Genomic DNA, 16,389 nt, shown 5'->3' with positions numbered 1-16,389 from the left:
CTGGAACCAAGTTGAAGATCCGACACACTCTAGATCCACTATCTTACAAATCTATTCCTACTTTCCCCTCACCCACGCCACCCATTGCTCCCGTTCCAGGCTATGGAATGGGAGTCTGTTCCCATTACACTCGACGGCAGTCTTCTGCCCGCCCTTATACTGTGAAAGTAACGCTTTGACAAACGTTTAGATTTCACAAAAGTGTTGCATTGGCTGAGGCAGAGGCAGACAATGATGTTGGCAGACTTCACAATATAGGACCTAGTGGGTGACAGGATAATAGAGGCAGGGTTTTAAAAGAGATGTCCCAGCCATCACGCTCCAAATCCAGGTTCCCGAATATATAGAAACATAAACCAGTACAGATCTAGTCATACCCTTGCTGCATGAAGAAAGCACAAGGTGCTTAGGTTTACACTACAAGAGCATAGCAATTAAAAGTTTGCAAAAACAAGCATGGATTACAAAAGAGGACGACAACTTGAAGTGCAAATTTTAATGTCAAGATACAAAATACAACCCTCAAGTCAGTTGGCAATGTACAACATAAGTAGTTTGGATAGTTAAAGCTTATTCGTAGAATAATCTGCAAGCAACCCATTCTATTGGTTAGATGACTGAAAATAACTCATGCCCAAATACATCAAAAATGGATACCACTACCCCACCTAACGTAAAGTAAACAACTTTCTTCCAAATCATCGATTCAGACAACTTCAATATTTTCATTCTAGAGAGGCGCTCCTTGCAGGACTTCCCGAAGGCGAATGGCTAAAAGAATTAGATAAGTGCATTAATGGGAGCAGGTTTAAATGTCATTTTTTTATAACCCCATGCGTCAGTTTCATGACACAGATGGCAAATCCCACACGAAAGAACAGTCTTGCCAAATTAACTTTTTATCACAGGTCTCGTATTCCAGCAATCTACATTTCCCATAGGCCAACCTCGTGCCAATATAACAACAATTAAAGCTTATTCCACCAGGCCAGTATAACCTTGCCCCCTGAAGAGATTGCTGCATGCAGTGCGTTACAAATTAAAAACGGCAGTAGACCAGGCAAGGGGCACAAAAGAAAATAAACCAAGACCCCGATACAAATATCAGTTAATCAATTCTACCGTAAGTGATGTAATGAATTTACCTCGTCTTTGCGGTTAACGATCTGGATTTCGACCGACTGCAAAAGGAAAAAGGTGGCAAAGAAATGTAGGTTATTCGTTCACTAGAATTATGACAAATCTGTTTTGCAATGCGACAAGTATATTCCCAAAAGGTTACTCACTTTAGGAACGATGGCCCATCGTACTTCATCCATACTCTTGGGCCGAGACCAGAGCCGGTTGTGCAGAGGGCTAGAGGAAGAGTATGGCGGAAAGGGGACTATGGACTAAGAATCCCATGGTCACAACAGTAACCTTTTCATTCTACGCCCCCCCCCCTTTTCCTCCATACTCTGAGGAGATTCTAAGCATTCCTCAAGAACAAAGGCATGGCTGCAAGTTAAAGCACAAATCAATTCTAACAGCCTGCCCAAAGGCAGCATAGTTTCTCAAACTGCAGTCAAACAATTTAAGAAACAAAGGAGTAGGCCAGGTGGCCCTCTTGCAGATATTCTGTAAGGGCACTGGACTCTCGAAAGCAACTACAGATGACTTCCAGCCAACAAAAGATGTGTAGAACCCTGAGGGGGTGCCACTGAGCCAGAGTGGCCTTTGTGCTGCTCTGCCTGGCACCCCACCTGCATATGTCAATCAATTGAGCTCTTCTATGGAGATCATTTCTCTTTCGGAAATTTTTGAAACCCTTGCTACAACCAAAATGGTATAGAAGGCCCTTTCTGCTTCCAAGCTGGGAAGAACCTAGCAGAGATTTCCTTACCAATGTGGAAACTAAAACGTGTTGCGAGTTGTAACCTTATGAAAAATATTATGCGGTTCCTTGATGCAGAATGCCTGAAACTCACTGACCTTGTGGGCATCAGTACCGAAGCTCTGCTGAAGTCATTGAGACCAGCTACCACAATTAGGTCCCAGGGTCTATGGGGCTTCTGTCTTGTTGGGTAAAGTCTCAATAGGCCCGTGGGAGGATTTCACAGTTGGATTTGCGGCCAGATTAAGCCCTGCATGAATCAATGTATGTACTATTCGAGGCCAAGGTGGTCACGAAAGAGTAGATCATGTATTGCTGCATAGAGGGTGCCCTCCAGCATAAACATAAGCCGGTCCATTTGCTAGCACATTGAGACCTGGTAGTGACCTTTCCTCACAGTCAATCCCTCTACTCCCCCTAGAGTACAAGTGACCAAAACCGAAGACCTTGGATGGCCAGGCTGCCAAGGAAACTGGGTTGGGGTGGTGCAGGATCATATCCTCCAGCTGCTGCGGAAGGTCAGGGGGTTATTGGTAGAACCGGTCAGGTTCCCATTTAGCATATGATGCAGAAGGAAGTTCAGAGTTAGGCAGAACAGTAATTGGCGCATGAAGGTTGAAAGTTTTAAGTTTGTTTAGGAAAGGAATACAGGGGCAAGAATGTCCTTAACATTACTTTTCAGGAAACCGGAGTGGTCCCAATCCAAGATTGTGGGCATGCAGAGGGACAAAGATTAGCTCTGGGGAGTTTGCTGGAATCTAAGCAAGATTCTAAACGGCCTTCCATTCAAGTCAAGCCCAAGGAAGGTCACAGCTACATGAGGCTCCAGAGAAAATGTAGCGTTTACTGAAGTTTAGCATAAGCCAGGAACAAGATACAAGAAAATCACTGCCTGTGAGATCCAGTGAAAGAAAAGATAGATTAGTGACTTTAGAAACTAGAAGAATGTTATGCTTTAAAGGTCACGTTGTGGATTTTAAGTACTGAACTTTCTATCTTTTAAAGACCTCCTTTTTGGAAAGAAAACAAATTTGCGATGATTACACGTGAAGTTGTTTATGTTACTAAACGTGAATTGTAAATACTTTTATTTTAAAATTAACGTGAAACGAATCATGCGTGCAATCAGCTGCGAAAGCAAGGAACCTTCGTGTTAGAAGAAACAAAGGCCGCACGATCAGCAACGTAGTGTAACTAGCCTTGTGTTTGAAGAGACGACAAGCATGCGGTTACAAAACAGAAGGGAGTAGTTTCTTACCTGTAACTCCATTTCTCCAAAGTTGGTATTTTTCATGGATTCACATGGTGTGAATATTCCCCGTCAGACTGGGAAGCCCCATTAACTTTAACTTAGTAGTTTTCCTATGGAAAAAACATTGACACCTTGAGTGTCCCATCAATGTCGTTGTGGGTGCTTTAGGCAGCACCAAAGGAACTTCGAGTGTATAGCGTCTCCCCAGCAGTTTCCCCTCAGTTTTTAACCACTCCAGCTGGAGGATGACCTTTAAAGGATGTTTGCCTGAAGCGGGTAGGCTGGAGGGCGCAAGTGAAGCCATGAAAGATATCAATGCCGGAGAAATGGATTTAAAGGTAAGAAACTACTCCCTTCTCCAGCATTGGATCTTTCATGGATTCACATGCTGTGAATATATTTTGTAGCAGTATAAATGCTTGAAGGTGTAAACCAGGCAAACACAAATTAGATGATATGAAGACGTGTACAATAATGCAGAAAGGATACTTATTTAAAGGTAGACAGGGCTTACAACAGTCGCTGAAGGACTGCACGTCCCATCTGCACATCTTCAGTGTGTTGCTGGTGTAAGCAGTAGTGCCTGGTGAACGTGTGGGGCGCTGGCCATGTTGCTGCTTGGCAAATGTCTCTCATGGGAACACCAGACCACAGAGCCGCTGAGGCAGCCGTGGCCCTAGTGGAGTACGCTCTAGGGGCAGATTGTAATGGGCTGTTGGCTTTAGAGTGGTAGAAGGATATTGTAGCTCAAACCCATCTTGAAATGCCCCGTTTGGATATGGACTTTTCTTTGTTGGATGGATCAAAGGCTACAAAGAGTTGCCTTGACGATCTGAAAGGCTTTGTGCGATCCAAGTAATATTTCAATGCCCTTTTGACATCCAGAGAATGCAAAGCCTTTTCTGCTGATGTCTCATGAAGCGCAGGTACGGAGAATCAATAACCAAGGCTTGGAGCTCTGAAACACGTCTAGAAGACGTAATGGCCACCGAAAAAGCCACTTTCCAGGTTAGAAACGTGATGTGGGTTGTAGACATGGGTTTGAATGGAGGCTTCATTAGACCTGCTAAGACTGGTTCATATAGGTGGAATCCTTTTTTTGTGGTGGAAAGGTGCAGAAAAGGCCTTAAATAAATGCTAGATTAGCCTGTGTTAGGGAGAATTCTCATTCTATGGCTAATTTCCCTTACCTAGTGAGTCCCTCAGCAGCTTTGCTGGATTTCTGGAGTACATTTTTTCCACTTGGTAAGAGTGTGAGCTTTCCCCCCACTCTTACCCATGTTTTGCCATGTGTATTTCATCTGTTTTTGTGATTGTGGGCTCTGGAGTACACCACTTCTGTAGCCCCCTTCTTTTGTGTGTTAAACAGCACCTTCAGTGCAGTGACACAGGGTTGTCTTTTAGACTTCCCCACGACTCCATTTCTGGGGCTGACTACTGTCCCCCAGAAAAGTATAAAGTTGCCATTAACTTTACTTAGTCATTTAACCACAGATCCAGTACACCCCATTTTACATGGAGTACTGGAAAGGGTTAATCCTTAGCCCTTTTTATCTGTACCTCCTAGAGCATTGTTTCGCTCTTTTAACATTTAGACTTGGCTGGTGGTAGCGTCATCTACCGATAATACTATATAAATGTGGTATTGTTTTAGGCTATTATATTAGCCTCGAACTTAAACCCGCTTGACCAAATACTTTTTCTTTTGGCTCCGGTCGGGTTTATTCGCCATTTCTTTTTGTTAAAGTCCTTCTTATGTTTTACTTTGCGCAGCAAACCAGGTTTGCCTTCTTTGTTCACTGTCTTTTGGCAGGCTTCTGCCAAGAAGCCCTCCTCTAGGCGCCTGGGTGTCTAGGTGGGCTGAATGTGAGGGAGGGGTGTAGTCACCCCCTGCACAGGGTATCCTAGGAAACCCAAGTCGAACTTTGCCATGATTGGCTGAGATGGTTGTCCAGGCTGGACAACCCCCCTGCTGCATGATAGACAGCCAGGCTCTGTGAATGGGGGATTTTCGCATAAAGGGCAGGACTCTTGGGCTAGAAGTCAGAGTCGCCACTGGAACTACAAGGAACCGAAGAGAAGAAGTCGGCTGCTGCAACTATCCCGTCCCGGTGAAGCCCTGCTGCAGCCCTAAGCCATCTACCCTTCGACGACCAGAGAAGATCCAGTCCGGAGTCTTCTTCCCTTGAGCCTGGTGGGGATAACCAGCTCATCTTCAGCCAGAGGATCCTCTTCGTGGTCGAAATTGCTGCACACTGCTGTAGTGGTCCGGATAGCCATCTGAAGAGCCTCTCCTGTTTTTAAAGGAGTGCACCTTTTATTCACCGTCGCTGCTGCCGGCTTCAGCCCTGTGTGGTGCAGACCCCTTCAGACGACGTCCTTCTTGCCGAATTCCAGGAACCATGGGTCTGCAGGAAACTACCAGGAACAACTGCAGTGGCACCAGCTTCTTCATTGAATAAGGTACTGTGTTCTGCTTGAGGAAATCTGGTGAATCCCTTTTTCTCCTCCTACAAGGCTTGCCCTCATCTTCCCTCCTTATAACTTTTGCTTCCTCCATTGACAGTATCTAAGTACTCCTGGCTACGTTGAATCGTGAACTGTCCGACTGTGTGATCCTCGAGAACAGGAATCCGGTTCCACTTGACACTGGCTCCGGCCTATTGACTCTTGAATTTCTGTCCATGAGTGTTCTCTGATTCTGTCTGCCTTGACAAAAGTATTGCCTATGATTTTTGCCCCAACTCTCTCTGGGTATCTAAGGTGCTAAGTGTGTTTTTGCCCAACATTTCTTGCTGCCGATATGCGTTTCTTTAGTAAGATCGAACTGTCATTACTGTCAAAAAGTGATCGCATATGTATTCTCGGTAACGTCTTTTGTTTCACAACACCGGTCTGTTAAAACATAGGGTACTTACCTTGAGTTATACCATACAAAGTGGATTGGTTGGTTGTAGTATATTTTACATGTGGTTTTGAATTAATAGAAGTGTTGTGTTTATAACAAACGGTTTAAAAATAAAATGTACTTATATTTTTTCCCTGAAACCTTGAGTCTGTTTGCTTGAGTCACAGTGATTGTGGTCCCTTTGTGTAATCTCTGCTACTGGTCATATACACTTGAGATAAGCCTGGCTGCTCCGCTACTGCTACCACTTTAACATAGAAGTACAGGCCTGTACCAAAGGTAAAACTTGTATTACCACTTGTAGTCACAATTGTGTGTAGTGGGCGGGGGCTGTTGCGCTCATTATAGATGGCCGCCTGACGCGGAGCTCCGATCTAAGAGGCGATATACTATCGAAAATTCTCCTGTGGTGCACCGATTCTCCCTCCACCACCAACTTCAATGCTTTACTGTTGGTCCCGAGCACCCGCCGCCTGAACCCGGCATCGCGGGTCCACGTTACTACGGAGATATGCAGCATTGAATCAGGCCCGGAAGCTGACGCTGCTCCATCCCGCCTTCCGGCTCCAGTGCGTCTTCACCCTGAGGCCGGGGATCGGAGGCCTGCAGTGGGGGAGGGGTGCGAGAGTCGCGCGCTACGGCCTTCCTCCCTCATCCACCTGCGGCAGCCCGTACGGGGGGGGGGTTCCTGCCTCCTGTATGGACCCGGAGGTCCTTAATACCGCGGGGCACCTGCTCCTCCACCCCTTCTGGGGGGGCCTCCTGCACTGAGCCCCCGAGGTACTGTCCCGGCCGCCTTGACTCGGAGGGCCTACCAATTGCTGGGTGCCCCGATCCGGCCGCCTCCACTGGACGAAGGCCGTGGCCGGTGGAGCCCAGACGCCTGCCCGGACCCGGAGATCCCCCCTGAGCTGAACGTCTGCCCCGCACTGCATCTCGGAGGCGCCGCACTGACACCCGGTGCCTGTGTTGGTTGGTTGCCTTCCTGGACCCGGAGGTCCTTCACGCCGCAGAGCACCGTGCTCCGCAGCCCCTCCTGGGCGGCGTGCTGACTCCCGGGGCCCGTGAGACGCTGCCGCGGGTGCCCCTTTCCCAGGAGTGTTGCGAGAGCCGCTGCCTTCTCCTGGATGATTGTGGCGAGTCCCGGAGCCCCCCGCTTCCATCACTGTCTGGACTCAGGCACCACCTACCTTGCCCTGCACGGTCTTTAGACTGCCACTGGTGGCCACATCCACTCCTGCTAACAACTAAGGGGGCCTTACTGGACAGCATTCCACATACCCCACGCTCCCATCCAATGCCAACACACCAGGCCCGCTCTCGAACTGCTTGACGGAGGACTCTTCCTGGCCTGGGGCCCCATACCCTCCCAGAGGCGCCCCATAGTGGAGGACCCTCTGCGGGCCCACGCTAGCCACGTCCTCTACTTACATACATCTGGGATAGACCCAGGGGCCCTGCGGACCGCTTCAAACACTAGAACCGTTCCCACCGCTCGAACTATGCGGCAAGCAGATCCTCCAATCCGTCAAGACATCCTTTGAGCCTGCTGTCAGGTCCTGGACTCCAGTCTGCCTCCTACTCGCCCATGATCAACACGCTGTAGCGTTCCAACAGCCTGCTCACTGGCGGCGAGGCGCTCTCCCCAACCTCTCAACTGGAGCCCACAGTTACTGCTCTTCTGGAAATTGCTACCGCACTGGCTCTCTGGCCTCCAACCCCCACTCCATGCCACCAGGATAGTCCACACCGGTAACCTCACCTGCGGTCCATTCAACTTGCACCCACTGTGCTTGGCTGGAGGAGTCTCCCCTGGCCCCACTGGCGGGCGGCCAACCGCACTTCAACGGGATCCACCTCTAATCAATGCTCCACACAGCGTTGCAGCTTGGTGCGCCTCTAAGCCCCTGAGCACCCCGATCTGCTTACCTGGCCCCCCACCCCCCAGAAACCCCTTCTTTTTGCTCCGCCTTGACACACCTATTACCTCCCTTGGCCCCAGGGCCTCCTATCCATCTGGCACCATGACCAAGGGGACGGGGAGGGAAAAAAGCTCGATCAATATGTTTACAAAGGCCTCTTCGGGCACGGTGGTGGAGGAGCCTGAGCAGGAGCCGTCCAACTCATCAACCTCGGTTCCCTCTGACTCTCAGAAAATGATGCAATTCATCCAGGAGGGATTCACCACACTCCACAGTAAACTAGACGACATGAACGGCACTATATCTTCTATTAAAGCCCATATGGAGAGGACTGATGGCCGGGTGGCTGAGATCGAGACACGAGTCAGTACCACCGAGGATCACCTGGGCTCTCTCAGGGCGGAGGTATCCGCGCTTTCTTCCCGCGTCACTGAAGTTGAGAAAAAGAACGAGGACCTTGAAACGCGCTCGCGGCGCAACAACCTTCGCATAATCGGAATACTCGAGGATAGCATTAAGGAGCCTATGGAGGACTATATTGAGCGAACTTTATTAACACTGCTTGATTCCCCAAAGCTCTCCCCACAATTTGCGATTGAGAGAGCCCACCGGGCCCTTACTGCAAAACCCAGACCTGGCGCGCCTCCCCGACCCATCATAGCCAGTCCTAAACTTTCGCGATCGTGACACCCTCCTCAGAGCAGCGAGAGCCAAGGGTGAATTCCTGTTGGGGGCCGCTAGGATCCATTTGTACCCAGACTTCTCAGTGGCAGTTCAACGGGAGCGTAAAACATTCCTAGCTGTGAAGAGGAGACTACGTGACCTGGAGGTCAAATACTCTTATGTTCTATCCTGCCAAACTGAGGCTTGAACACTCTAACCGGGTGTACTTATTCACGATTCCTGAGGAGGCGTCTAGATTCATCGATGAACACTTTCCTGGCTGATCCCCCCCTCTTCAAGGCGCCCGTCTAGCGCTGCAGGGTTCCTCAACAACTTGTATACCGTCCAAAGCGCCCTCCAGCCTGGGACACCCAATGGGCCTTGAAATGCGCAAGTAATCAATCAATATGTGGCCTAACTCTCCTCTATGGCGCCCATCCACCACAAGTTCCCGTTCCATACGTTGTTGGACCCAGTTACATGTCTTATTTGATTACTAGGGAGGTCCTTCCTCCCGACCTTGAGAACATTGCCTTCACCCTGTTCGGCCGTGCCTCCCCCGCCCACACAGGGCCCTGCCCGGGTGGTGCACGTGGCCACTACCAGGCACCACGCTTATCCTTCATGTGCCTTACGGTTCGGAGCATTACCGCCTGGCCAGTTCACAGGCCCCCTCTACGTTGATGCCATTGGTTTGGATTTGGTTGTTTGGGGTTACCATTCCTCTGTTTGGGGGAGGGATGTGGGAGGGGGTGGGTGATGTTGGGTTGTACGTTAAAAAAGGCTTGGCAGTCGCGAGGATGGTGGAGCATGGGGAAACGCGGCCCCGCTGTTGTTGAAGAGTTGCGCAGACAGTGCACCGACCTTGGGGATCACTGCATTGTTATCCTGTAATCACTAACAAATATCTCTGAACTGATGATTGAAGACAACTTAACACTCATGAGTTGGAATGTGCGGGGCCTGGGAAACTATAAAAGAAATGAGACAATTACAGCTGCAGGCTGAACGGCATGGGGCCAAAATCCTGTTTCTGCAGGAAACACACGCCTGCGCTGAGCACTGCAGAAAGTTCGCCAAGACATGGGGCCCTCAAAGGTACTTTACCAACTACTCCACTCAGATCCGTGGAGTGATGACCCCGATTCATAGGAGTCTCCAGTTCAATTCCAGATCCACACAGATCGACCCCCAGGGCATATATAACCTTCTCCATGGTGCCCTGCAGAATAAGGAGGTGGTACTGTTAAATATTTATGGCCCTAACATCGACAACCCAGAATTTTACTTGCATCTCACGTCCCTTCTTGACAGTTTTCCCCCAATGCCAATGCTTTGGGGAGGGGATTTTAACACAATATTTGATGTAGACCTAGAGCGCAGTGTGTTTTGGTGAGCCTGAGCCTGCCCAGGCTCTTTTCTGCTGCTACTGCCTTTGTGACTTTGGGAAGTCTGTTCTCTAGCTCTACTACTACTTCCAGGAGGAAGCAGTATATAATCCCCAGCACACGCGGAGCGCGCGGTGTGCGCAGTGTGTTTTGGTGTTCTGGTTTCGGGCGAGGGGGAGGGCCTGAGGGCCCGTGTGCCTGCCATAATGGATGGATCTTTGCACAAACGCGGGAAAACAGGTACCTGCGGAGACCGCTTGCCCTCCCCTCCACACACAAGACTGCAACTGCGACGCTGGAAGTCTGCCTCCGTCTCTGCCTCCACATCTAACCTGACTGACGCGAGCACTTGCCCACGTGTAAGTACTAAACTGTCTAGATATAATGAGCACTTGTCACACAATCTGGCCTCTGATGTGAGCAAGCAGACACTGAGTGCGACGTCACAATGCATGGCGAGCGATGGGAGGGCCGAGCTAGAGGAGAGTGAGCGAGCGCCTAGCGGCCATCGGCATAGCGGCCTCATGGACGACCGCGTGAGATTGGGGATCCCCTCCCACCTAAGAAAGGGTGAGTTACCCCTGGGTGGTGTCGGAGTCGCTTCTGCTCCGGGTTATTCTAGGGATAGCCCCTCTCCCCCCAAGTCCCTGACTGCCGCTTTAGTCAGCTGGACGGTGCTCGACCACACGGGCAGCTCAGTGAACTCCGTGAACACTGAGAGCGTCGCAAAACACAGACACGGAGTGCCCTCACCTGTGGCCGCTCCCTCGCATGCGCCTGTTGCCATGCCTGTAGATTCACCTGAGGCTGATATCCGCAATACTGAGATTGCAGAGACTGAGGTCGCGGCAAGGCTGAGCCCAAGCTCTCTGAATGCTGTAATTCCCACTGATGCCCACTTCCTAAATTCTCCCTCAAACAAACCACCCAAACTGATGGTTTTGGCGTGGCGTGTCCACAATAAGAGAGGAGGCCCAAAAAACGGTAGCGGTGTTGACAGCTCGGCCATAACCTGGAAAGAGGCCTTTCCGTCAGAGCTATGCTCTTCAGCACTCCCGTCGATTAAGAAAGCACATGGTCCCTCCTCATATGGAACGGATGAACTAGACTCTGCGAAGACGAACACCGTGCTAGAAGATGAAGTATTCTGCCCCCTCGACAAGCACTTAGCTGACTCCGACAACGGATGCGGGTCGCTAACATCCTATAAAAATAGAAGAGGCTCGATAGAAGTCGCAAACAAAACTCCGCAAGACTTCTCTCAAACAAACAAAGCCTGCATCTTCACACCGAGAGGAGACTGGAGTCAAACTGATCAGCAGACTCAGCGGACGCCCTTGGCACATAGCCATGAGACGCAGCCAGGAGACGTCTGGTCTACCACAAAGCTCGATGCTCTGCATAACTGGAAAATTGCTCTCCAAAATGAAGAAAATGCTGCCTGTCCGGATTCACCCCGTATAGCATGCTCTCAGGCTCGTGCTTCACAAAGACAGAGAACTGCAACAACACATTCAACTAATTCTAGAAGTGTCAGACAAAATCTGGCATACAACATTCGTGTAAGTGACACTCATGTCTTTAACTCATCTTCCTCTGAGTCCTGTTCAACTGCCTCCTCAATCATAGAACGTGACTTTCCAAAAGTCAGGAGATCTAAATCTCATTTACTCAAAAAAGATTGCAATTCAAAGGTCAGGCTCGATGCGGACATCACAAAAGACCTACAGTCGGTCTTAATGTCAGCAACTGGAATTTCGCTTGCTCCATTTCTAAAACTGTACGAGCAATTAAATGACAATGTGAAGGATCTAACAACATTAGTGGCGCTCATGAATTCAAAATTAATCAACATGGAGAAAGATTTGCGCACCGAAAGAAAGGACAATGGAGCAATAAAAACAAACTTGACCTCCGCCCTGCAAACCCTAACAGAACAGAAAGAAAGCAATAAATTGGATAAAAAGCTTCTAGCAGAGGTCGCGAAAGAAGCCCTTAGCGTGCTAAGGCATCGACACTCAATGACACAGGACTCAAACCAACAACCTAGCAGGGACCACTTAGCTGCTCAACAAATCACTAAGGTTCATCTGCCCACGGAAAATTCCGCTCACATTATAATGAATAATCGCTACATAGACCCTGGCGCGCTGGTGCTCCATCCCAACATGGGCGTCACGGATACAACTAATAACTCTGAAGAAACCACGGAAATACAAGAGAAAAATGCCCCAATAACGCAGACCTGTCGGGAGGCCACCTTTCTGAGAAGTGAAAAAAGTTCGCCGGATCCTCTAGTTCCTTATTCTCGGAGCATCCAAGGCTCACAACTTGAGCTGGAGAAATCTACGAATGAGGGCTTGGGCCCTAGCCTTGGAAGCATAAACACCAAAGCATCTACCCAAATGAGCTTTGCCAGCGTCCTGCAAAGCAGTAAGGCCTCTAACAATTTGGCGACCTTGGATCCGCAAAAACCCTCCTCGTCGGGCTCTCTGACTGACACGTGTGTCTCTCGCACACCTGAGGTGATTTTAATTCCGGACACCACGGAGCCCAAAATTCAAATATTCGACATATTCAAGGGGTCTGTACCCCAGAAACCTGACCATAAGACGCTCCCACTAGGACCGCTGAAAAAAACTAAAAATCAAAGAAGTAAAAATCAAAGAATTGGCAACAACTCAAGAAAATTTCTTCGAAATCTAAAAACCGTCAACGTAACTGTTAACAACACTCGGACACAAGACAGAGTCCCAACAAAGAAAAAAGATCTCTCCATCGCAAATACTTCTGCAAAACATATAGACTCTGGTCTCCCCCTGGAACCTACGGAGGCCGATTCTATAGACTTAATCAACTTGTCTGTGTATGAAGACGCAGATTCAGCGGATAAGGGTCCTGAAACGGGTGATGAGGATGCGGTACTTGTGGATGCACAACCGGAAGCTCCAAGCGACGGAATCAACGCAGTGCCTATCCGAATTCTAGCGGGTGCGGCAAGAATATGTACACTTATCGAAAAAAAGCCTAAACAAGACGTGCCTCCTAAAACTACTTCAAGCCCCATATTCAAAACTTTGGAAGAAAGGCGAAAAGTCCTTGCCCAATCTCAGACGCTGTCTAATCCACTTCAAGAAAGGAAGAATGACCTGGAAGTGGGTCCGTGGCTTCGTAATAAATCAAAAGTCACACTTTCGGATGATTCTGCCTACAACAAAGACAACATAAAGAGAGCAGGACTGGCCAGAACCGAGACCCTTGACATACGGTCTGGCCGTGAAAGATATGAATGGCGCAGAGCGAACAGGGATGCCAACAGCGCTGGCGACAATAGTCAAACATCTCAAAAGCTGAGGCTTGAACGCATTGAAAATGGAGAGAATCTTATCCTAAATCGCACAAATGTTCTATGTCTCTTTCAACACGTGCCATCTCTCAGAACGATACGCTCTGAGGACATCAAGACGGTGGAATTCAAAAATGAGGACCAAAATGATAAAATCATCCTCCATTTCAGATCTAGAATTGTTTTGAATATTGTTCTGGCTGCAGGACCCGCTCTTATGTCTATGGGTTTCGATATTTTAGAAGTGTTAGAGCAAGCTAAATCTGATCACAGAGCCGACACTCACAAAATCAAATGTGACTCGTTCTGTCAAGAACCGCCGATTGCAATTAAAACCATGGATAATGAGGCTCCCCGAAATGTGGAAGCATTGGCAGAATGTGATCTGCATCCCAGCGCTGGAAGCCTGAAAAAGACAACGGACAGGAGCCCCCCTGAAACCATATCAGGGAAATTTCACATAGAGGATTCCATCAAAATTACTATTAAAGGAGCTGAACTGACTGACCCGACTCTTGTTGATGCACTAAGTCCACAAGAACAAAGTGGAACACAAAAGGATTGGTCCTGGCTGGCTGAGGCTTTGGGCAGACCTTCAAAGCGGTAACGCCAAATGGTAGAGGAGCCACGGGACCTTAAGATCGGATCCTGGAACACCAGGGGTTTCTCCCACCTATTAGAAGAATCCTGGCCGGATGCTCTAGATGTGGCCTGCCTTCAAGAGACGTGGATGATGAGTTGCCCAACTGCGGATGCCTACGAAATAGCTTTCAACCCAGCCTTTAAAAAAAGTAAAGGAAGACCAATGGCAGGCTTGTTGACTATTGTAAAAAAGAGTTCAGGCTGCCGTATTACAAGCTCTTTAATTTTATCACCTTTCATACTATTGTCAACCATAGCCCTGGATGGGTGTCAAACTGACAACTCGACCCTTTTTCATATTTTCAATATATATTGGAATCACACTCAAGCCGGGTCAAGTTCCTTCATTGATACAGTCTCATCGAAAATCGACGACCTCATTCTCGACAACGAGTCAACAAATATAATAATATGTGGAGACTTAAACATCAACTGCCTGGCAACAAGAATGAAAAACAACGAAGTCGTGCATGCACCTAATAACGTGGCCTCAAAATGGATGGGGGAAATGGAAGCCAGAAATTTAGCAATGCTCAATGGAAATTCTGTCGGCGACATACCAGCAAAACCTACATGGCGACGAGCAGACCAGAAATCTACCTTAGACTACTTCTTCGTTTCAGAAAAGATCCAACAAACCACCAAGACACTTGAGGTAATACCTATGATGCAAAGCGACCCTGACATGGTAATCCTCACCTTGTCAGCCGCAAAGCAAACATCCCAAGAAAGATGGAAACATCGGATACTAGCTGAGCCAAACAGAGTTAGGCTAACATTGCTCCCGGCCGAAGTCTCCACATTTTCAGAATCCTTCATCAAATTAGATTGTGGAGTCGAATACGCACACTTATTACACCTGTTTGTGGAAAAAAAGCAGGGCCTGAGAAAACTTGGCTTTGCTAACAAACATAAGTTTGACGTCGAGATCATGAGAAGAAAGAGAGAATTACGCGCCCCCATTAGACTCCTGAGACTCAGAGACCCTACAGATGCAGAGCGAGGAAAACGTGTTGCAAAACAGAAATATAAAAATTGGATAAAATCTCACAAAGCTCTCATGTTCCAAAACGACGCCGAACTAATGATGCAAAAAATGAACAACAAAAACTCGGCAGAGTTTTGGAGACTTTTAAACAACGAAGGTGCCCCTCAATCTGCACTGATGTCAAACATGGTACCAGCAGCGAGTTGGACATTACATTTCAAAAATTTGTACAGTAAACAAGGGACCTGTCAGGCCCCTATAACACCAACTCTAACTAAATGGGACCTGACATTCCTCAAAGAAGACATTCTTCAGATAATCAAGAACGCCAGTGACTCAAGGGCCCCTGGCCCTGATGGTTTGACCAATGTAACCTTAAAACAAAATATGGAGCTATGGGCGGACTTTTGTGAGGAACTCTTCATTCGTATCTGCAGAAGACAAGAATCTCCAAAGTCTTGGAAGCAAGCAATAATTGTGCCTATTTTTAAAAAAGGAAACCGGCTTGAACCAAAAAACTATCGACCTATTGCTCTTTTAGACGTACTGGGCAAAGTGTATGCAACAATGCTGCAACAGAAACTTTCACAATGGATTGTCGAAAGTGGCCACCTGGATGAAAAACAAACAGGTTTTGTAAAAGGGGTCGGCTGTGGCCTTAACCTCCTGTTGATAAACTTGCTGAAAATGGAAGCGATAAGAACTGGGAGAAAGGTCTATCTCGCTTTGATAGACTTTTCCCACGCTTTCGACACCATCGATCGAGAGCTACTTTGGACGAAAATGTCTAACTGGGGGTGTCCCGAGAGTCTGCTAGCTGCAATCAGAGAAATCCACTCTGCTACCACCATTAGAGTGCGCCTTGACCAAGGAGGTTTGCTTACAGAAGAAATTAACACTTCTCGTGGTGTCAAACAAGGCTGCCCCCTGGCGGCAATCATCTTCAACCTCTTTCTCTCAGACATTGGTTTCGCAATAAACGAGCCACGATCGTTTTCTCCCATGATACACGGTTCTGAATTAGGATGGATGTTGTATGCTGACGATCTGATCTTGTTGGATTCTACCCCAATCGGCCTCCAGCGTAAAATAAATGCAGTCGAACGCTACGTGGAAAACAACGGTTTGATCATTAACAACTCAAAAAGTGAAATACTAACACTACAGAATTTGCAAACTGGATGCCACCAGAAAAACAACAAATTCAGATGGCGCCTGGGAAAGGAAACACTAACTACGGTGGAAAGCACCAGATATCTTGGGATGCAAATTAATACAAATATAAACGATAGCCCCTGGATGGAGCTCACAAAGATGAAATGCCGACACTTAGCCTCCCAAGCCTCAATCTTAAACAAAAAATATGGAAAGTTCTCACTCAAGCCTGTGATAGTGTTTTATCAGCAG

General features: G+C 48.1%; 1 protein-coding gene across 2 annotated transcripts in view; it reads right to left on the bottom strand.

Moving 5' to 3' along the window:
* Positions 1-481: 481 nt before the first annotated feature.
* Positions 482-16,389, bottom strand: part of LOC138467638 (serine/arginine-rich splicing factor 7-like) — an 88,953-nt gene continuing 73,045 nt past the window's right edge. For both annotated transcript variants that reach the window (XM_069607801.1, XM_069607802.1), the window contains exons 7-8: positions 1,146-1,181; positions 482-771 (exon numbers count right to left, since the gene is read on the bottom strand). In XM_069607801.1, the coding sequence (XP_069463902.1) occupies positions 726-771; positions 1,146-1,181 (82 nt within the window). In that variant the 3' untranslated portion in view covers positions 482-725. The remainder of the gene's footprint in view (positions 772-1,145; positions 1,182-16,389) is intronic.

The sequence above is a fragment of the Ambystoma mexicanum genome, chromosome 4q, assembly GCF_040938575.1.
Source record: "Ambystoma mexicanum isolate Mex_15411 chromosome 4q, UKY_AmexF1_1, whole genome shotgun sequence".
In the NCBI taxonomy this organism is placed as follows: domain Eukaryota; kingdom Metazoa; phylum Chordata; class Amphibia; order Caudata; family Ambystomatidae; genus Ambystoma; species Ambystoma mexicanum.
This window is presented reverse-complemented; position numbering and strand designations above follow the sequence as displayed.